Source organism: Saccopteryx leptura, chromosome 4 (assembly GCF_036850995.1).
Source record: "Saccopteryx leptura isolate mSacLep1 chromosome 4, mSacLep1_pri_phased_curated, whole genome shotgun sequence".
Lineage (NCBI taxonomy): Eukaryota > Metazoa > Chordata > Mammalia > Chiroptera > Emballonuridae > Saccopteryx > Saccopteryx leptura.
In genome coordinates, this window is record NC_089506.1 from 114,679,792 (window position 1) to 114,702,248 (window position 22,457).

The window sequence follows — 22,457 nt, forward strand, 5'->3', positions numbered from 1 at the left end:
TGGATTACTTCCATATCTTGGCTATGATAAGTAATGCTACATTGAATATAAGGGTACATCATATCATTTTGAATTAGAGTTTTGGATTTCTTCAGATAAATAACCAGAAATAGAATTGCTGGCTCATATGGTAGTTCTATTTTTAATTTTTTGAGGAACCCGCATATTATTTTCCCCAGTGGCTACATCAATTTACAATCCCACCAACAGTGCATGAGAGCTTCCTTTTTCCTAACTCCTCACCCACACTTGTTGTTTGTTGATTTTTTTGGTGATATCCTTTCTGACAGGTGTAAAATGACATTTTATTGTGGTTTTATAATGGTCTTTTTCTGTGGGATATACTATAAGCCTTGGTAATTGTTACAAAATAAAAGGTTTTAGAAAGATCTTGAAGTGTAGATCTTGAGAAATGTTAGGTTATTTATAAACATTTTTGAGAAAAGTAGTTTCAGAAGACCCAGCACAGTTAGGACATAGTTGACTTCAGGCTGTATCTCTTGATGTTAATGGTATAATTTTATTTGTATTTATATTTTACTTTATCTTTTTAAAGTTATAATATATGAATATTGCTCTACTGATATATCTACTGTTAGCTCTATAAAATATGGTGTTCAGACACCACCATCAAACAAGTGATACCAACAGTACATAATATAACTTAAGACAAAATAGTAGTACATTGGTTATGACACAAACATGTACTAAGATCATAAGAATTATGTTCTGTAAACAAGTGTAAATTGTTTTTCATGATAAATCATAGAAATTAGAGAAAGTCATTGTTATTCCACTGATTATACAGCACTACAGGATGTTTTTATTAAATAATTTTAAAAGTTTTTTTTGCTCTCAAAATATATTTCTAAAAATTGAAGATATTCAACAAAACCACATTATTATTAAATCTTAAACTACATGTTTGAATGTGAAAAACACTTTATAAATGTTCCATATTTATTTTTACTTTTTTTAATTTAGAGTTTTTGTTTAATTTTAAAGGATTCAAATCTTCAAAGTATATTCAAAAAGTGCTATTCTAGCTTTTGTTATTTTTCTACTCAAATAGATCATAAAATCTGAAACATTTTCTCTATTTTTTTATTTAATAAAAGTTAGCACTTCTTTTTTTTTCCTGATCATTTCAAGTTGCAGATGTTTTCTCAGTAAGGAAGTAGGATCCTTAACAACTCAGCTTAGCATATAAATATCCTTATATGTTGTATATATTCTTGGATATAGAAAATGCTGTGTTTAAAAGTAGCTTCAAAATACCCAGCACAGTTAGGACATAGTTGACTATAGGCTGGAGCTCTTGATGCTAATGGCATAATCTTGTAGAACAATCTAGATAACTTTTCATTATAAATACAAATACATGTATATGACTATGTATATATATTCGTAAGAATATTTGAAATAAAAAGTTCTTAAGTTTATTTACATAGCCATGGCCAGACAGCTTGGTTGGTTAGAGAATTGTCCCAAAGCACAGAGGTTGTTAATTTGATCCCTATTCAGAGCTCATACAGGAACCAATAGATATTTCTGTCTCTCTCTTGTTCTCTCCTTTCCCCTCTCTAAAATCAATAAAATAACATTTAAAAATTCGGCCCTGGCCGGTTGGCTCAGTAGTAAAACATTGGCCTGGTGTGTGGAAGTCCCGGGTTTGATTCCCAGCCAGGACACACAGGAGAAGCACCCATCTGCTTTTCCACCCTTCCCCCTCTCCTTTCTCTCTTTTTTTCTCTTCCCCTCCCACAGCCAAGGCCCCATTGGAGCAAAGTTGGCCCAGGTGCTGAGGATGGCTCCATGGCCTCCACCTCAGGTGCTAGAATGGCTCTGGTTGCAGCAGAGCAATGTCCCAGATGGGCCGAGCATTGCCACCTGGTGGGCATGCTGGGTAGATCCCGGTCGGGCATATGCGGGAGTCTGCCTGCCTGCCTTCCCTTGCTTCTCACTTAGGAAAAATACTACCAAAAAAACCTATTTATATAACTTAGTAACCTCCTAAGATCCTGTGAATCCTCTTTATATTTATCTTTATATGATACACCAACTTTTTTTATTAGCTCAACATATTTGCATATTCCTAATGGTTTTTCTATGGTTGACATTCACATCAATACTCTCTTTGAACTGATTATTGATTACTTATATCTTGCATTCAGTTCTTTCTATAAAACTTTTAGTAAGATGTTCATAAAAATAAGTAATGAAATGAAAAGGATACTCTGAACACTTACATATGTTCTTTGTTTTTTGCATATATTGAAAACATTACTCATCTCTATTTTTCTCTAAATATAATATGTTTTTGCTTCAGCCATTGTACTTAAATTTTCTAACTTATTGGCAATTATAATGTTCATTCATTATTGGAAATGTTTGCATAACATAACTACTAGTTTTAGTGGCAGTTCATGAAAAGTAGTCATTAAGGTTATAGGAAGTAAAATCATTTCTGGAGTTCCAGAAGACTTAAGATCTCAATTTAACCTCCTGTTTTTACCTTGAATTATTTTCCATATTTTGAAGGTTTTGAGATGGATTGAGCTTCTAAGGTACATTAAATTGCTTTTTAAATTTTATATGAAGCCAAAGGGAATGAGATATGTGCACTGAGCTGACACAGAGAAGGGGAAACTGGTGAGGAGAAAAAATTATGTCCTGGGTCTGCGATTTCTGCTAGGTCATCTAACGCCCATAAAGTGATTGTGAAGAGAACATAGGGATTTCATTGTCATCCTTCTGGAACGTATTTTTCTTCAAAGTGTTTAGTTTCAAAGGATGCTTAACCTGATATCCAATTCTCTGAGAAAGTCCTTCATCTTTAGGAAATTTTATGCACCCATGTCGAAGAGTTAAAGAATTGTGACCAAACTGTCTAAAACCTTGGCAGCTCTTGGCATTTAAGCCCAGTTTAGTAAGTTTCCCCGTGAAGATAAGAATTTGATGCTTATGTGTAACTTACATCTTTTCTTATGGCTGTTCATTTTCTTCAATAGTGGAGTGAATTGTGTGTGTGCGTTTTCTGAAATGGGAGACTTTTTGGAGTGATTTGTAGATAAGATTTTAAATATATTTTTTTCCTGTTTTGCAAAGCGATTACCTTTGTTGAAATTAAAAATTATTTTGATCTCCTTATATACATTCTCATGTATGCATTTTCATTTAAATACTTTCTCTAAGCCTACCTGTAAAAGATTTATGAGAGAGCTAAGCTAGTAAAGTGTTCATTCCCTGTCTGGTTATCCCATTTGTTAACTCTCATGGGACTTTATACCTAAGAAACCACAGCAAACAAATACTGAACCTCCTCTATGCTATCTTCATTGTCACAAAGTTTTACATATCTCCCCTTTCAATATTTTCCTGAATAAATTTTGAAACTCCTAGAATCAGTTACACAGTAATGTGCATTTAAGAAATACTTGTTGAAATACAGAACAGTGTAAAAGAGTAAAATCATCGCCTAATTCATTACTTACATTTTTAACACATTTATTATGCATGAATACTTTCTCAGTCTTACCAAAAATACCATTTATAAGAATGTAATACCATGTCAGAGTTTCAACGGATCTTAAGAATGGCTTATTTTAGAGATGTGGCTACTTTAATAATTGTGATGTAAATTATGATGTAATTATGATAAAACAGTATACGACTTGACAAAAGAAGTTTAAATGATTGAATAATTTGAAGGAAAATACACACATCACTTAATGACAACCATTTTCCCCCATGCTGGCACATTAGGTGTTTTGAGATTCATAGTCAATGCAGTCATGAGAGGGAGCCTGTGGTTTTCAACACTTCCTTCACATTAAAATCATTTGGAAAGCTTTAAAGTATCAATAATAGTGTTTCCCGGGCCCTAGTCTTAAATATTATTCTGATATGATTAATATTTTTAAGAAGCCCTCTTATTTATTTATTTTGTTTTTTTGAGACAGAGAAGCAGGAACATCGATCGTTCCTGTATGTGCCCTGACCATGGCTCAAACTGGCAACCTTGACGCTTCCAGACGACACTCCAACCAACCCAAGGCTTAATTTTTTTTTAATTTATTAATTGATTTTTAGAGAGATAAAGAGAGCAAGGAAGAGAGAGGGTAGTGGGGAGAGAAGTATTCATTTGTTGTTCCATTCAGTTGTGCATTTATTATTTGCTTCCTGTGTGTGCCCTGACTGGGGATTGAACCCACAACCTTGTCATTTCAGTACAATGCTCTAACCAACTGAGCTACCTGGACAGGGCCACAGCTCCTCCATTGGCTCTTTTGTTCAGACAAAATTGAGAACCACAGATTTAGGTAATTCTGTAGATTTTGGAGGTTTACCATAAATCATTTAACAACAAAAAGAACAGTGAGGACATTCAGTATGCCAGTCACTTGCTACTTAGGTATGCAAAATTAAAATAAGATTCTTCCTTTCATTCAACAGTTTATGATCTAGTGGGGCAATCTTCATAAGCAGATCACTACAAAATATAAGTGATTATATTTCAAAGGGAATGTCCTCTAATTAATAAAAATACAAATATTAATTGTTGAGGAAATTATGACCTTGGTTGACCACATTCCCCATTTTCAAAGTTTTAAGATTATTTCACTTACATGCTTTAAGATTTATTACTTTACCAGCATAAACTCTTATTACAGTATTGCCCATTTCTATAGGAATGTGTTCTAAAAATTCATTTATAGTTCAGGAGAACTGAAGACTGTTCATTGTTACACTTTTCCAGTAGGATACTGCTTTTTCCTATTCTATTTTATTCCTTTGCATTTACACCTTTTGTTTACTGCTCAATTCTGTGTACCATATTTTACCAAAGATGGAAAGAGATTGGACTTTTAATCTAAATACTCCAAAATTGATTTTTATGCTATTTTTACAACTGTCATTCAGAAATCTTTAAACAGTATTTTAAAAAGATATTTAATCCTGTCATTTTCTGAGGCAGAAAATATACTTGTAGGGAATATTTTGTCTTCCTCTTTCTATCTGTCATTTAGTATTTTCTTAATTAGCTGAAGAAAATAAACTTGTGTTTTCCTCATTGCCATACAAGATTCATTTGTTTAAAATTCACCAAAACAATTAAAGACTAAAATAATTGTCTTATGCTGAATCTCAGAAAACAGCTGATGAAAACTGTTTAAAATTTTTAGTTTTATTGCTACTTATGTGGCTTAAGTTGTCATTTGTCAGACTCCTTTCCTGAAGCCCCGCCCCCCATGGTGGGCAGGGGCTGCCAGCCTGGAACCCTCAGCCCACCATGAGCACAAACGCTCTATACTCTTGTGTTCTACATTCAGATTTGACTACATTCTTTTATTGCTTATTGTCCTAGTAAAGCCTGAGCTCTACATCAATCAGGCTCCCCGACTCAACTTCCCGGCACAATGGGACACTCTTGCTTACCAGCAGGGCTGGCAGCCTCTTCGAGACTACTCTTGAGGCAGCTGTGAGGATTCTACTTCTCAGTGCCGAGACCAACTGCCACCAGAGGAAAGACACGAGACCGACACACAAGTTAGTTGCAAGAATCACACGAGCAGTTTATTACAAATCCTTTTGGAGTGCCTGGATACAGCTTCAGGGGGCCTCCATGGGCATGCTTCTCTCAGCTGTCTTTGGTCAGAGCATCAGATCAGCTAGGAGACAAACCACATTCAGAATTGGAGTCTGGGTGACTGGGGGGGGTGCTTAGCTTTAGTACCTTTTTTTTTTTTTTTTTTTGGCCTATACATTCTAACAGGTGTCAATATACAGGATTATCACATCAAACTACCTTTTGGGGAGTTCCTTTTTATGTTAATCTACTGAAATGTTATATCAAGCCATTTTTAAGGTGTTCCTAGGGAAGCTTCTTGTTTATGTTAACTTACAGAGTTATTACATCAATCCACTTTTTATCTATATATAACTTCACACACACACTAACTGGGCCCTGCGCTAAAGACAGAGTCTGCCTATCTTATCTGTACTCACTAGATTAGTTCCTGTCCAGATGTCATAGCCTTATTCACTTGCCTTGATGGCTTTTAATATTATATCCTAACTTATTCCTATATATCTTCCATATTTTTCTAAATTTTTATATATTTAATTACTGTAACATTATGTTACCGTAACACTTATAATCCTGACTTATAAATTACTTGATTTTTTTTCTTAGACACCAGGGGATGAATATATATCTCAAGGGCATTAGTTTATCTCCTGTCTGAGGATTTTGTATCTCATACCATAATTTGAAAAACAAAAAGCTTTAATCCCCTTCTTTGTAGTGTCTTTTAATTCCCTGCGCAAAATTCAGGTTTAGGTCCCTCTTGTCTCTCTTCTGGTGGGACCTATAAAACAATTCCTTCCCCTTTCCCCTTGTTCAAAAAATGACAAATTGCTCTTCTAAAATACTTCTCAGATGAAGTCTTGCAGCCATACACTTATATTGGCTTTCTCATCCTATAAGCTCTTACTATTTATAGCTTAGCTCAGATTGATTTCTCCTTTTTCTTATACAAGATCGCAAATAAGCATGTCATAGGCTGGAAGGCACCTTACAAATTATTTTTTGTTTGACTGAATGGAGTTTTTAAAACATTTTACTCTGTGATAATATTGGACAAGGTATAATTTATGATATGTCTGTGATATCTGATTATGTATGTTGTGAACTACCATCCTAAAAATTCTATTTGTATTAGTAGTTTATACTGAAAAGAGCCTTGAGCTTCAAGCAGCATCTCAAAATCATGTTTAAGAAATTGTCTTTAAGAATTTGTTCTTCAGAAGGACGTGGTTCTTGTTACATAAGAATCAGTTCTTCCTTTAAGATAACATCACAATATTCCTGATAAGTTGACATGTTTTGTGAGATACTGTTTTGCAGTAAATATAGGATATATAATGGTCCTATGCAAAATATATGAGATGATGTCAGTAAGTCATTTTGTTATGTAGCAAGAAGCAACCCAGTGGAGGATAAGATACTCAGATAACTTAATCGGAGGAAAAGAGACTTTATTAGAAGCCAGTGGAGCACGCGGAGATAGCAGCTCCAAAGACATATGTTCCCCGAGATTGATTTTCTTACAGGTTATACACCTTTTACAGAATACATGTGTCCATGCAAGGGGCTTGTTGGGCAGATAAAATACATTATGCTCACTTTGTTAAAGATGGCACGGCCCACATGGGAGCGCGTTGCCCAGGTGATTGCTTGAAATGGGCATGATTATGTTAATATGTGTTGGGGGAGGGCTTTCACGCCAAAAGGTTTTAAAAGGAAGAGAGATCATATTCCTGGAGAAGAGTGATTGTGTTCTAGGAGGAGGGCAGAGAGCAGTGAGGAGAGCAGAGTAAGGCCACATGGAGAAGAGGAGAGGTAGCCAAGATGGAGGAATGCTGAAGAAGCCAGTTTGTACAGAGGGAAGGAGATGGGGAACAGAGGTGAATAAGTCTGGTGAGCTAGAAACCTTTGATTCTAGGAAACTCGGATAAGTCAGTAGCTTTGTGAGCACTGAATGAGTGTGTTTTGGAGCCCAGTGTGTGTTTTTTCTTGCCTGCTGGGTGCAAGCTAGGATTAAAGATGATGGCCCACCAGTTTTTGTTTCCATTGTTTCATTACCGTCAGTCCGAATCTAATGTGAACCTGCCAGGCAGCTGTGATGGTGGCCGTGGCTACTGGCTTCACAGGGCTTATGATTCCTTTGTCCAGAGATATATGTCACTCTTGTGACTCCAGGAGAGGAGAATGAGTTAGGAAGGGGAAGCAAAGGGGAAGGGACTTCCGGACCACTGGTCTGAGATATTTACAAGTCCTGTCTTTCTTGCTTTGTGTCACAATGAGCTCCAGGCAACCTTTCAGAGACCTATAGGAAGTAATTAATTTATAATTGGCTGACTCAGTTGCCCCTGCAGGCCCTTTTCCTTTGCATCCTTTTTGTTTCTTCTTTCTAAGCCAAGGGGGGCCTGTCCCTCCTTCCTCAGTCAAAATATAGGAAAAAGAGTTTCCTATGATTTTTTTCAACTGAAATGATTTGAAATATTTAATAAGCTCTATAATATACAGTAACTATTTGTCATGTTGATAAACTTTAGTTAAAGGTGTGGTAGTTAAAACACAACAATGTCATTGCTAAAGATAAGGCCATTAAAGAACCATTGTTGACTCCAGGATACCACATCACTCTTCCTGAATTGTTGATTCTCACTCCTCTAGAAATATAGGTTCACGGTTTGCTCTTCTATCATTCTTCACAAATTTCCTTGGAGCAGAGGATATTTACATACTGAACACCCACTTTGGGGAGCACCTGCATTTCCAGTGTGGGAGAAGCATGTGTTGGGCACTAGAGGGTTGGGCGTGGGGACTCCTGTCCGTGGAGCTGAGCTCATGGGCAGGGAGCTGACCTCCTTGGTGTGGCCAGCATTTAAGTTGTTAAATCATGGAGAAACTATCTAGAGATGAGTGATATGAGTGATCAATATAAACTTTTTTAGAAAAATGTATTAAAGAAATATATTTTATAACACTATTGAAAGGGACATAATTTTTAACCAAAACCAGCAATTTTCCAGCTATATTTAAGAAGACCCCAAAATTGAAATCACTGGGATAAACCAATATCCAAAAAATTTGTTTAAAACATATTCTAAGCTACAATATTTCCCCATGTTTAAGACATACACTTTTCTAAAAAATTTGGTCTAAAACCTGGGTGCATCTTAAATAGTGGTTGTAGATTTTTTTATTTTCATTTCCTACTTTTTCCCGCTTGTTTTTGCACTCGTAGATTTTTTTACTTGCATTTTCCTCTTTTTTGCACTTGTCTTTGTGCTCATTTTGTACTTATTAGTGATGTATTATGGTAGGTTACATTTTGCCATGTTCTGCCCAGAAATGGCTCAGAAAAGATTTTTGTTCAGTGCTGAATTCAAGTTAAATTCAGCAAAAATGATTCAGTTTGCAAAAATGAATGGAAATCGTGCTGCTGAACTTAAGTTTGGTCTTTCTCCAGCTGAAAAATCAATCCAAGACTGGCTAAGGGAAGAAGAAACCCTACTGAAAACACCACGGCAGAAGAAGGCCAGGAGAGGCAAGTTAGCAAAATAGGCTAATTTACAGAGGGAATTGAAGATATGGATTGAACAGCAAAAGGCAATTTTGTGTCCGCAAAGCATCCTGTGTCCACAAAGATGGTTCAGCATGAAGCAAGAAGAATTGCTGATGAAAAAGAAGTTACTGATTTCAGAGGAGGACACAATTGGTGCTTCACGTTCATGAAACAGAATGGACTAAGCATGCGTACATGCACCAGAATTGCCCAAAAGATGCCTGATAGCTATGAGCACTAAATTCCTTGAATTTCAGTGTTTTATCATTCAGTGTTGGAAGACACATCAGTTTGAGCTGGGACAGATTGCAAATACGGATGAAGTCCCCCTTCAATTTGATGTCCCAAGTAACAGAACTGTTGATAAGAAGGGAGTGAAAACCGTAACTGTGAAGACAAGTGGCCATGAAAAGAGCCATTATACAGTTGTTCTAGCTTGTTGTGCCGATGCAACCGAGCTGCCTCCTATGCTGATTTTCAAATGAAAAACAATGCCAAAAGAAGACATTCCTTGAGGAGTGATTGTCCAGGTTCATGACAAGGGTTGGACGGATCAGGATGGGATGAAGATCTGGTTTGAGAAATTTTGGAGAAGGAGACCAAGTGGGTTCTTACACAAACCTGCCATATTGATGCTTGATCAATTCAGGGCACACATAACAAAAAACACAAAGAAGATTCCTGCAGAGTAAAAACAAAACTTGCCATCATACCTGGAGCCTTGACATCCCAGCTCCAACCACTTGATGTCAGCATTAACAAACCTTCAAAGCTGCCATGAGAGATGATTGGAACCAGTGGATGAGGTCTTCTGGGGACAATTTGACACCAGCAGAAAGAGTGGAGAAACCAATTATAGAAGATTGTACCTGGGTAAAAAGATCTTGGGATAATATCAAGAGTGAGTTCATTGTCAAGTCATTTAAGAAGTGTGACATTTCAGCCTGACCAGGCGGTGGCACAGTGGATAGAGCGTCTGACTGGAATGTGGAGGACCCAGGTTCGAGACCCTGAGGTCACCCGCCAGCTTGAGCATGGGCTCATCTAGTTTGAGCAAAGCTCACCAGCTTGAACCCAAGGTTGCTGGCTCGAGCAAGGGGTCACTCGATCTGCTGGAGCCCCCCAGTCAAGGCACATATGAGAAATCAATCAATGAACAACTAAGGAGCCGCTATGAAGAATTGATGTTTCTCATCTCTCTCCCTTCCTGTCTGTCCCTGTCTGTCTCTCTCTCTGACTCTCTCTGTCTCTGCCACAAAAAATAAAAAAATTAAAAATTTTTTTTTAAAAAGTGTGGCATTTCAAATGCCATAGATGGAACTGAGGACAAGGCAGTATATGAAGACAGTGATTTGTCATCAAACACAGATGAGGACAAGTAATGGATGGGAGTTTTGACAGTGATGAGGAGTTGTATGAATTTTATGACAAAACTTGAGTTCAATAACTTTGTGTAATACATTCTTTTTCAAATTTCCGACCCCAAAATTAAGGTGTGTCTTATACATGGGAGTGTCTTATACATGGGAGCATCTTATACATGGGGAAATACAGTACTCAGCCATAAGAAATGATGACATAGTGACATTTATGACAACATGGATTGACCTTGAGAACATCATTCTGAGTGAAATAAGTAAATCAGAGAAAGCTAAGAACTGTATGATTTCACACATAACTGGGATATAAAACTGAGACTCATGGACACAGATAAAAGTGAAGTAGTTACCAGGTGGAGGAGGATGGTGGAGAGGGGGAGGGGAGGGGGGAAAAGGTGTAAAGAGGGACAAATACACATGACAGAAAAATACTTGACTTTGGGTGATGGATATACAACATAATCAACAGTTCAAATGCTATAAAAAGGTTTACCTGAAACCTATGTACTCTTTTTTTTTTTTTTTTTTTTTTTAATTTTTTTTTTTTTTGCATTTTTCTGAAGCTGGAAACAGGGAGAGACAGTCAGACAGACTCCCGCATGCGCCCGACCGGGATCCACCCGGCACGCCCACCAGGGGCGACGCTCTGCCCACCAGGGGGCGATGCTCTGCCCATCCTGGGGGTCGCCATGTTGCGACCAGAGCCACTCTAGCGCCTGAGGCAGAGGCCAAGGAGCCATCCCCAGCGCCCGGGCCATCCTTGCTCCAATGGAGCCTTGGCTGTGGGAGGGGAAGAGAGAGACAGAGAGGAAGGCGCGGCGGAGGGGTGGAGAAGCAAATGGGCGCTTCTCCTGTGTGCCCTGGCCGGGAATCGAACCTGGGTCCTCCGCACGCTAGGCCGACGCTCTACCGCTGAGCCAACCGACCAGGGCCTATGTACTCTTATTGATCAATGTCACCCTGTTAAGTTTAATTTTCTAAATAAAATTTTAAAAAGTAAATAAAATAAAACATATTCTAAGTATGTTATAGGAAGACTGTAACATAAGCAATATATTCCCCTGAACTGAAACACTGTATAATGATCACTTGTACACATCATGGCCAAATTGTGGACTGCCAGATTCCCAAATGTCTTCTAATCTAAATCAGCAAAGAAGGAAAACATTTGGATATAGTTTTAATACTATAAATATTTTATTTTGACAAATTTCATAAGAATTTATTAATTTACTATCAAACTACATTTTTATATACTTTTCAGTCATTTGGATTGCACATTTAAGTAGAACATTTTATATCCAAATCAATCTAAATGTGTTTTTTATATTTCTAATTTTCATTTTTCAATCTCAATGAACATTTTCTGTATCAGGAACTAAAGTTTCTATTCCAGATATTCCTCATCCTCATATAGTCGCATTGTTAGGTACCTGGTCTCTTTTGGAAGGAAGGACACCTTGTGCTGAAAACTTGTGATCTTCACCTGTGACCTCACTTCCTGTCTCACTTGGCATCAAGCCTGAAATTTAGTGGTAATTCAAAAGCACCTTGTCGACTGAGTAATATTTGTTAAAATTTTTATGAAAGACTTACAGATGTCAACAAATGAAAGCTATGAACAGCATCCACACCACCCTTGGGCTGGATGTCTCTCTCCTGTGCATGCTCCCGGGCTCACACTGCTCTGCTCTCTCCTTTCAGGAGTGGCAGAACTCCATCCAGAAGAACGCAGGACTGGCATTTATCGAACTCATCAATGAAGGAAGGTAATTAATTTCACAACTTTTAGACTAGTAGTCAGTGTACCTTTTATTCTACCAGGCAAGTGTTCTTTTCCTACCATCTGTTCCAAAAATGTGTGAGAAACTATGTTTTAGTTACATTTATCACAGAAAAGGAACACAATTTTAAATGTTAAAGGTATTCATTTGGGGGGAGCATGTCTGAAATAAAGGGGTAACTTGAAAGGCTTCTGTAAGACTCGAGCCCTGTCACACTGAGCAGAAGGTCATCACCCACCTCAAGTGAGCACAGCCAATCTGTGCACAGAGCCGTGTTCCCTGACCCTGCCGGACATTGCTCCTGTGAGTAGTTTCATCTGAACAACTTGTTGTCTGGTTCCCCGCTGAAAATGGGAAGGGTGTTAAATATAGGAAGTACAGTGTGTCCGTAAAGTCATGGTGCACTTTTGACCGGTCTCAGGAAAGCAACAAAAGATGATAGAAATGTGAAATCTGCACCAAGTAAAAGGAAAACCCTCCCAGTTTCTGTAGGATGATGTGGCAGCATGTGCGCATGTGTAGATGATGACATAACACCGTGTATACAGCGGAGCAGCCCACAGCCATGCCAGTCGAGATGTGGACAGTACAGAGGAAAGTTCCGTGTGTTCTTCAGCTAGCTAAATTTGGATCCATGACCAAAGTGCAATGTGAATATCAGCGCGTTTATAATGAAGCACCACCACATAGGAATAACATTACTCAGTGGGATAAGCAGTTGAAGGAAACCGGCAGTTTGGTGGAGAAACCCCGTTCTGGTAGGCCATCAGTCAGTGACGAGTCTGTAGAGGCTGTACGGGATAGCTACCTAAGGAACCCTTAAAAATCTGTGCATGAGCCCACATCGAACTGCACTGAATAGGTATGAAACTGGGAGAGTTTTCCTTTTATTTGGTGCAGATTTCACATTTCTATTGTCTTTTGTTGCTTTCCTGTGACTGGTCAAAAGTGTACCATGACTTTACGGACACACTGTATAACAGTCTGATCAGGAATTTATATATACCATTGTTAAAATGATGCTGTAAGTAAATTTCTGTTTGAGCATATTATTGTATTTTTTCTTTATTATAAACACCTCTTCACTATGATTTTCCCTACACTTTATTGGAAATGGATACATTAAGACAGATGTAACTATCATCCTTTTTACATATTACAGCCTCCTCCAGTCAAAGACCTGCATTTTTTTGCACCTTGAGTTTCTTCTATGATAAAATGTATTTTGTGGAAAATAATGACTAAATATTTGGCATAATCTATTTTGTATTTCAAACCAGATTTAATTAAATTGATAAGGAAATGTTTACTGTTTATAAAACTTACCTTTATCAAGGAGGGGGGTGTTGAAAGAATATTTTACAACATATTCCTTGAAACTTAATTTATATATGTTATAGGTATCTATTCTTTTAAATTTTTATTTATTGATTTTAGAGAGGAAACAAGAAAGAGAGAAAGAAAGAAACATCAACTTGTTGTTCCACTTATTTATACCATTGGTTGATCCTGGTTATGTGCCCTGACCGGGGATGGAACCCACAACCTTGGCATATCAGGATGACACTCTAACCAACTGAGCTGCCTGGCCAGGATAGAAATTAATTTTTAATTGAATTGATTGGGATAATATTGGTTCAGAAATCCACACAGGCTTCAAGTGTACCGCTCAGTAAAGCATACTATGCACACTGCATCATACACTGCATCGTACACCCATCACCTTAAGCGAAGTCTCCTTCCATCCCCATTTCTCTACGTGGCCTCTCCACCTACTCCACCCCCTTTCCCTTCGGCTGTCACCACACCGTTTTATATGTCTATAAGTTATATAGATATATGGGTTGTTTTGGGGTTTTTTTTACTTATTTTTTTTCCATTTTTACATCTAGTCCCCCAAACCCCTCTCCTCTGACAACTGTCAGTCTGTTCCCGTGATCCTGCCTCTTTCTATTTTGTTCATTTATTTGTTCATTAGTTTCCATTTTTCTAAAGTGACTTGCTTTTTCCATCAATATATTATAGTCTGAGAAATAGCCTCTGTTGTTAAAATCATCTTACTGTATCTCTCGCTATAGATATTCCATGCTTGAATTATTTTTAGTCATAATAATGTAACTTTAAAACATTTAAATAAATTTTGCATTCACTGCAAAGCAAAAGATGCAGCCAGATATCAGTGTTTTAAGTAATATGAATAAGTTCACATAATAACATACTATCCATGATAAAAAATGAAAAACAATTTTGCCCAGGTGGCTCATCATCATATCATTTATAAAATATCTCTCAATTTATATTTACTAATTTGTTTTAATAGTGAAGTAAAAAGCAAAAATTACTTTGTCATTAGTAAGTCTGAAGAGTTAACAGACTTAAACCTTCAACATCTAAGATTATAGTTATTGTCTTAGACAAGAAGAAGAGTGGAGATTTTTTTTAAATTTAATGATTTTAATGAGAAATGAAGGGAGAGAGAGACAGACACACAGAAACATCCATCTTTTCCTGTATGTGCCCTGACCGGGGATCAAACAGGCAACCTCTGCATTTCAAGATGATGCTCCAAACAACTGAGGTATCTGGGCCAGGGCAGGTGGAGAATTTGCTAATTCACATTTTTAGCTTTTGATATTGTTTTATTGCTCAGTGATAGAGTTTGGGGTGTATTTTGTTTCATTTTAGAAAAGGGATTGGAATTACAGATAGAAGTTATAATTTTGTTTAAAGTTAAATCCGTGAAAATCTTCAAAATGCTCACCATAATGTTCTTTGTACCAATCTAGATTTGTATTTGTATTTTTATACCAATTTTTCCTGCAATAAAGGTGATTTTGAAATAATAATGGAAACATTGCTAGTTGTAAATATACAGGAAGTGATCATATATACATACATTACTACAGCAAATGTCTGTTCAGCACCTACTGCATCCCAAACACTATTCCAGGAGCTGGGAGTAGAGAAGTGAATGAGGCCGATGTTAGATGGCTGCTGTGGTTGGGGTGGTGTGGTGTTAGCGCAAGCATCAGGCAGGGCACTGAACCTAGTATGGGGGGTCCCTTCTCCAAATGGTGAGATAATCAGGGTTTTCAAAAAGTATGTTCAAGCAAAGCCTATCATTATAACAATGATAGTCTTTTCAACAAATGGTGCTGCAAGAACTGGATATACATGTGTGAAAAAATAAATGTAGACAGAACAGACCTTATACCTTCATAGAAATGAACACAAGTGGATCACAGCCCTAAATGTAAATTGTAACGCTATAGACTCCTAGAAGATAATACAGGAGAAAATCTAATTGAACATGAGTGTGGTACTGACTTTTTAGATACAATACCAAAACATGACCCATGAAGAAAGAATTGATAAACTGGACTTCATTAACATTAAAAACTTCTGTCTTGTGAGAGAGAGTGTGATGAGAATGTGAAGATAAACCACAGACTGGGAGAAAATATTACACAAGACACAGCTAATAAAGGGCCATTATCTAAAATATACAACGAAGTCTTAAAAGTCAACAATAAGACTACAAACAACCTAATTTAAAAAAGGACCAAAGACCTGAACATATGTCACCAAGGAGGATAAATAGGTGAAAAGAAACATGAAAAAATGCTCTGCATGTCATCAGGGAAATGCCAATTAAAAGAACAATGAGATACTACTACATACCTGTTAGAATGTCCAAAGTCCAAACACTGACAACACCAAACGCTGTTCAGGATGTGGAGCAGCTGGACCCTCATTCTTGGCTGCTGGGAGTACAAAATGGTGCAGCCCCTTCAGAAGACAGGTCAGCGGTTCTGTATAAAATCCACATACTCTTACTGTATGATCCAGCAGTCACACTTCTAGCTACTCAGAGAAGGTGAAAACTATGTCCACATGAAAACCTGCACATGGATGTTTATAGCTACTTTATTCATGCTTGCAAAAGCTTGGAGGCCACAACTGAGATGTTCTTCAGTAAGTGAATAGATAAACTCCTATTCATTTATGTAATATATCCAGAAAATGAAATACTTATTGCTTAGTGCTAAAAAGAAATGAGCTGTGAGCCATGAAAAGACATAGAGGAAACTTAATTGCACATCCCTAAATGAAAGAAGCCAATTTAAAAGGCTACGTACTGTCTGATTCCAACTGTACGACATTCTGGAAAAGGCAGAACTGTGGAGACAGAATAAAGATTAGTGATCACCAGAGGTGGGAGAGAGATAGAGCAGGGAAAAATTTTAGGGCTGTGAACCTACTCCATATGATACTGTAATAGTGGACATGTCATTATACATCTGCCTAAGTCCATAGAATATACAGTAGCAAGATTGAACCCAATGTAAACCATGGACTTTGGGTGGTGGTGCTATATTAATGCAGATTCATCATTCAAATGGTGCGTGGTGATAATGTGGGGGGAGGGTTGTGGGCTGAGGGGTATCTGAGAAATCTCTATCTTCTGTTCAAGTTTGCTATGAACTTAAAACTGCTTTAAAAATAGTCTACAAAAACAAAGGAGGTTCCTAAAAAAAAGTATATCTAAGTATAATGCCATCTTGGTTGAAACACTGAGAGATGATCAGGACAGCCATGTGAAATTTAAAGAGGAGGGCATGAGGTTCTGGGCCCAGGGAGTAGTGCAGGGCAGAAGAGGCCAAGAAAACCAGGCTTGTTGCTGCGGAGCTGGTGAGTCAGCCAACAGCTCCAACTGGATGTTGTGTGCCAGCTGCATGGATGGAGGGCCTTCTCTCAAGGCCAGGAGCATGCGGGAGGACATTTCTAAACTGCTAAAGCTGCTGCAGTGCAGTTGTAGAGGGGCAGACATAACCTAAAGTGTGGCTAATGGATTTGGGGGACTCAAGACTGGAACCGAGATGCCAATCCAAGCTTTGAGTAATCCTGTGGAAGATGGTGACGTCACACTGACAAAAAATGGCTACCAGGATGAGAAAAACAGACAGATGTAAAGTATCTCTTGGAAATTAAATCCATAGAATTGTTGATAGATTTGATGGTAAGAGGTGGAAAAAAATTCAAGATAATTTGCTTTCCACCTTTTGTAGCTGGATGGTTAGAGTATGAAGAGAGTGTTCTTGGGATACTACAGGAGGAGGAGCATGGCGAGGGTGGGAGATGTTCTCACTCTGACTTACACAGCACCTGTACCACCTGTGCACTGCCCACACGGACTCACTGAATAAGCGTCCTGGAATTTAGGTCTTCGGCTCTCCACAGGTGGACGTAGACTGGAAATTGAAGTTTAGGAGTTACCTGCTTGTCAGTGGTAAGTTGTAATTGGTAGTAAGCATAGAGGAGCTGCGCAGGGAGGCTGTGGAGAGTGAGAGGAGAACCCAGGGCCAAGCTCGTATGGCTGTGTCTGCTGAAGATCCTCTTCCTCCGTCGTTATGTGCTTGTCTGCTTCCTGTGCCTCGGGAGTCAGCCTACCTGTCAGCTCTCAGAGAGGCTCCCCTGACCCGTTATTGAGTTAACACTTTCATCACATGACTCTTTTAACATTTTAATAATATCTCAAATTATTTTATGTCTACCTTTCTCACTAAAATGTTCTTTCCTTAAGAACTCATGTCTTATTTGCTGATAATCTCCCTGGTCTCAAGAAATAATACCTAACATATAGTTCACTATCAAATATTTGCTGAAGAAAGGAATGGTGAATAGCATATCTGAGTAGGAATGAGAAGTCAACAGGGGATACTTAAGTGAGGATTAAAGGATCCACTGGCTGAGAGGGCCATGGTCATTTCGTCCAGACTTACACTGGTGAGCACCTGTGTGCTAAAGATGCTGCTTAGACCCAGGTCCTGCCTTAATGCAGCTCAGAGTCTAGTGGGGACAGAAGTCTTTTATTAAGTACTTATTAATGTAATAAATGTGCCAAAGGGCAAGGAAAGGGAGTGCTATGGGAGCAGATAAATGAGGGGAGTAACTTTTGAGAAAGTGATGCTTTGAGTATTGGGGCAAAGCTAGGTTGTCTTGAGCTGGGAAGTGGAAGGTGGGTGTAGACGTTTAGGACATATAACTGTGGGAAGTTTGCCAACCAGGGGGAACTCGGAGGGAGGAACTGGATGTGGATAGGGCTTGTCATTTGGGAAGGGAGAGTGCGTGGCATATTTTTTAAAAGGAAGAACTTGAGTAATTTTAAATGCTGATGGAAAGAAGCCAATATGGTGGGAAGGAGAGATGTAAAGTTTCTACTCGGCTGAAAGAGGAAAATTTCTGAAAAGACTGAGGTCCAGGCATTGGCCTCCGGTGGATAAGCATTAAGAAAGGATGCAGGCATTTACATTTTGGCAAGATTTAGGTTTTTTTGTTTGTTTTTTAAATGACACCTTTTATTCTCACTGAAGCTTCAGGGAGGGTCATCTACTGAGAATGAAGGAAATTTGGAGAGGTGAGTGTTATATTTGAGAAAATATGAAAATAACCAGGTTTAGAAAAATAAGGGGGCCCTGGCCAGTTTGTTAGTAGTAAAGTAGTAGTAGTAGTAGTAGTAGTAAAGTAGTAGTAGTAGTAGTAGTAGTAAAGTAGTAGTAGCAGTAGTAGTAGTAGCAGTAGTAAAGACTTGGCATGTTGAAGTCTTGGTTTGATTTCTGCTCAGGGCACCCAGGAGAAGCAACCATCTGCTTCTTCCCCAGCTCCTTTGCGCGCGTGCGCTCTCTCTCTCTCTCTCTCTCTCTCTCTCTCTCTCTCTTCCTCTCCTGCAGCCATGGCTAGGTTGATTCGAGCACATTGGCCCCAGGCACTGACAATGGCTCTGGAGCCTCCACCTCAGGCACTAAAAATAGTTTGGTTGTGATAACATGGCCCCAATGGGCAGAACATTGGCTCCAGATGGGGATCGCCAGGTGGATCATGTTTGGGGCATATGTGAGAGTCTTTCTATCTCCCCTACATGTACTTAATTAAAAAATAAAATAAATTTTAAAAGGGAGAGAAAAGGCTAGGTAATCTGGGAGGCTTGCCAGAATATTTGGGACACCTGGTTGAGGTTGCTGATTCTGATGTTATTTTTTCCTCAGCGGTCCACAGTTGGTCATTTGCTTGAAGGCATTTACTTATCTTACTTTGGTGAAAATAATTTCTTCATTGAGCACCAACCCCTCCCCATCTCTAGTCTGGATTATAGGTGCCTTTCTAGGCTCTCATACTGCCTTCATTTTCCCTTGGTTTCTATATCTCATACCACAGTAGTCCCCAACCTTTTTTGGGCCACGGACTGGTTTAATGTCAGAAAATATTTTCACAGACCGGCCTTAGGGTGGGATGGATAAATGTATCACATGACCGAGACAAGCGTCAAGAGTGAGTCTTAGCCTGACCTGTGGTGGTGCAGTGGATAAAGCGTTGACCTGGAAATGCTGAGGTTGCCGGTTCAAAACCCTGGGCTTGCCTGGTCAAGGCACATATGGGAATTGATGCTTCCAGCTCCTCTCCCCCTTCTCTCTTTCTGTCTCTCCTCTCTCTGCCTCTCCCTCTCTTCTCTAAAATGAATAAATAAATTAAAAAAAAAAAAGAGTGAGTCTTAGATGGATGTAACAGAGGGAATCTGGTCATTTTAAAAAAATAAAACATCATTCAGACTTAAATGTAAATAAAACAGAAATAATGTAAGTTATTTATTCTTTCTCTGCAGACCAGTACCAAATGGCCCATGGACCGGTACTGGTCCGCGGCCCGGGAGTTGGGGACCACTGCCATACCACATAGTGTTAGTGCTTATTTATTTGTTGTGTATTTTGATGGCTATTTACACTATGTTTATTATAATACGAAGTATATGTATACTATTTGTACCAATTCAAATACCAGCTCTCCTGTTGATAAAACCGTTAGACTCCAGGCATGTACATAATCTTCCTCTGACACTGTCTCACATCTGCAGAACAGCGTGATACCTAAGAGAGAAGCCGGTTTCTCTGAAGGTTAGAAATAATATGCATGTTTGTTACAGCTGCTATAACTTAGGCACTTACAAAATGGAAAGTATTTTTGTTATATTTAAAACGTACTTATAATTTTGCTTTCACCTTTAGTTTGGTTCATTTCCTTTCAATTTAGACCTTTCTCTTTCATTAAGTTGAATGGCAAGTTTCAGATCAGAATGTGTTGTTGGGATGTAGTTACAATAAAGACAGGTTGCTCTGTTTATCTCCAGTCTATTCATTGATGCTTAATATGTCCTAGGCGTGAATTAGGTTCTTTGCTCATTCTTCTGTTTCATTGGCCTGGATATAGAGCATTTTTTTTAACATTTTCTAATAGTTTAAAATGAAATGTGTAAAAGCACTTTCTCCTGGTTGTTAGACTATGTCTTTAATTTGTCCTTGTGGGAACGAAGATAAAAATCTTAAAGTGGAAATTGTTATAAATGTTTATCCTACTTAACAGCTACACTCTTGACTATAATTCATCAATCACAGCTGGAGAAAGCAATTGTGCAGTTGTCTACATTAACTGGACAAAAACAGTGATGAATGTGCCGCTGAATTGAAGTACTCCCTAGGACAGGCTGAAATTATAAGCTGGATCATTTAAGGGAATCTAACAAAGGATCTTTATAATTAAAACAAAGCAAGGTTAATGGGATGTAAAATTGCCTATAATATCATGGCAATAATAATTGGATTTTAAATTATTAAAATATGAATTGAACTATAAAAGCAAATAAGACTTTTTTAAATTATGAATTTGAGTGATCTTTTGAAATAAATTAATCATTTGCCTAAAATAAACCTTTGTCACTCTTTTGAAAGCATATTGGATATAATTAATGGATATTCACTAAAAAGCCAGGATGTATTGTTTAGCACTGAACCTAAAATTTACAAGGTTCCAATTTTTTTAATTGTGTTCTTTAAAATAGGGAAAATATAGCTTGCATTTCTTAGGTTTTAAAGAAGAGAAACCTGCTATATTCAACTATAATTCTTTAATACTTATATGACCCCAACTTGACTATTTTATTTTTACTTTAACAAATACTATTTAATAATTAAACCAGTAAGCTTTGGTTTACTTAAGTTTGTTTCATGTCTTATTTTTGCCAAAAAAAAACTCACAAAACTGTCCTAAAGAAAACCACGTTTTTATTCAAAAACTATGAAAGAAGAAACTTTTTTCTCAGCATTGAGATTCTGGTTTAATTATGAACTTCAGATCCCTGAAAACTCTTGGAAAACAGGACTTCTTTCTCTCTATTTTTACATACAGAACCTAATCTTTACCTTTTCCTTATTACTCTGTTATTCATTTTACACATGAAGTAGCTTATTAAATATATTGTGTTTTGTAAATGAATAGGTAAAAAAAATCTTGTTTTTACAAAATTAATTGTATATAGCATAAATAGTATTACTAGTTTATAGTCTTAACTTTAGACAATACTGATAAAATGTTATTTACCTAAAAAAGATAAACAAATGCTATTTAACAATGGCTACATTTCAAGTAATAGGGAAATATATTTCAGAGTATAATGATCGTAGATTTCATATGAATTTTATTTTTCACACTTAAAGTCATGTTTAAAATAAATCTGCATATATCTCAATACATGTGTATTGAGATTGCTTTTCTCATCTGTAAACAACTTTATATATAGCTTTGCTTTAGGCATTATTATTTTAAACAGTGAGAACTAAGTAATGTTTCGTAAAACAGCCATAAACCATAAAGGGGGAAGAGTGCCTGTAATGCTGGTGGCGGAGGCCAGGCAGGTTCACATTGGATTCCGGCAGACAGTAGAGAAACTGCGGAGCTGGAATGAGTTGGGACATTCCATTTAATGAAGTCTCAGAACAGCGGACAAGCACTCAGGGAGGGGAAACCGCCTCTCAGGCAAACAAACAACAAAATGGCCTCTCACAGTGGCGGGCAGGCAGGCAATCCACACATCCGCAATCCCCCTGAGTGCAAGCACCCATAGCCTTATATAGACCATATACATGTGGTGCTGCCAGGTACTCACACACTAATCAGGCAGAGAGCTTGCAGCCGGTAAACCCATGAGCAAGCCTAACACAGCTGCCCACACTGCCCTATTTAGGGTATATTCATTTCTGTGCTGTAGTTCCCCATATTTTATTTCTTAGGAACATACAATTGGTTTTATTGTTTTTAGCTTACTTGCA

At 37.8% G+C, this 22,457-nt stretch overlaps 1 protein-coding gene across 3 annotated transcripts in view; it reads left to right on the plus strand.

Annotated features, from left to right (window-relative positions):
• Nucleotides 1-22,457, plus strand: part of NBEA (neurobeachin) — a 739,008-nt gene that overhangs the window by 337,110 nt on the left and 379,441 nt on the right. For all 3 annotated transcript variants that reach the window (XM_066381029.1, XM_066381023.1, XM_066381024.1), the window contains exon 35: nt 12,221-12,285. In XM_066381029.1, coding sequence (XP_066237126.1) covers nt 12,221-12,285 — 65 coding nt within the window. The remainder of the gene's footprint in view (nt 1-12,220; nt 12,286-22,457) is intronic.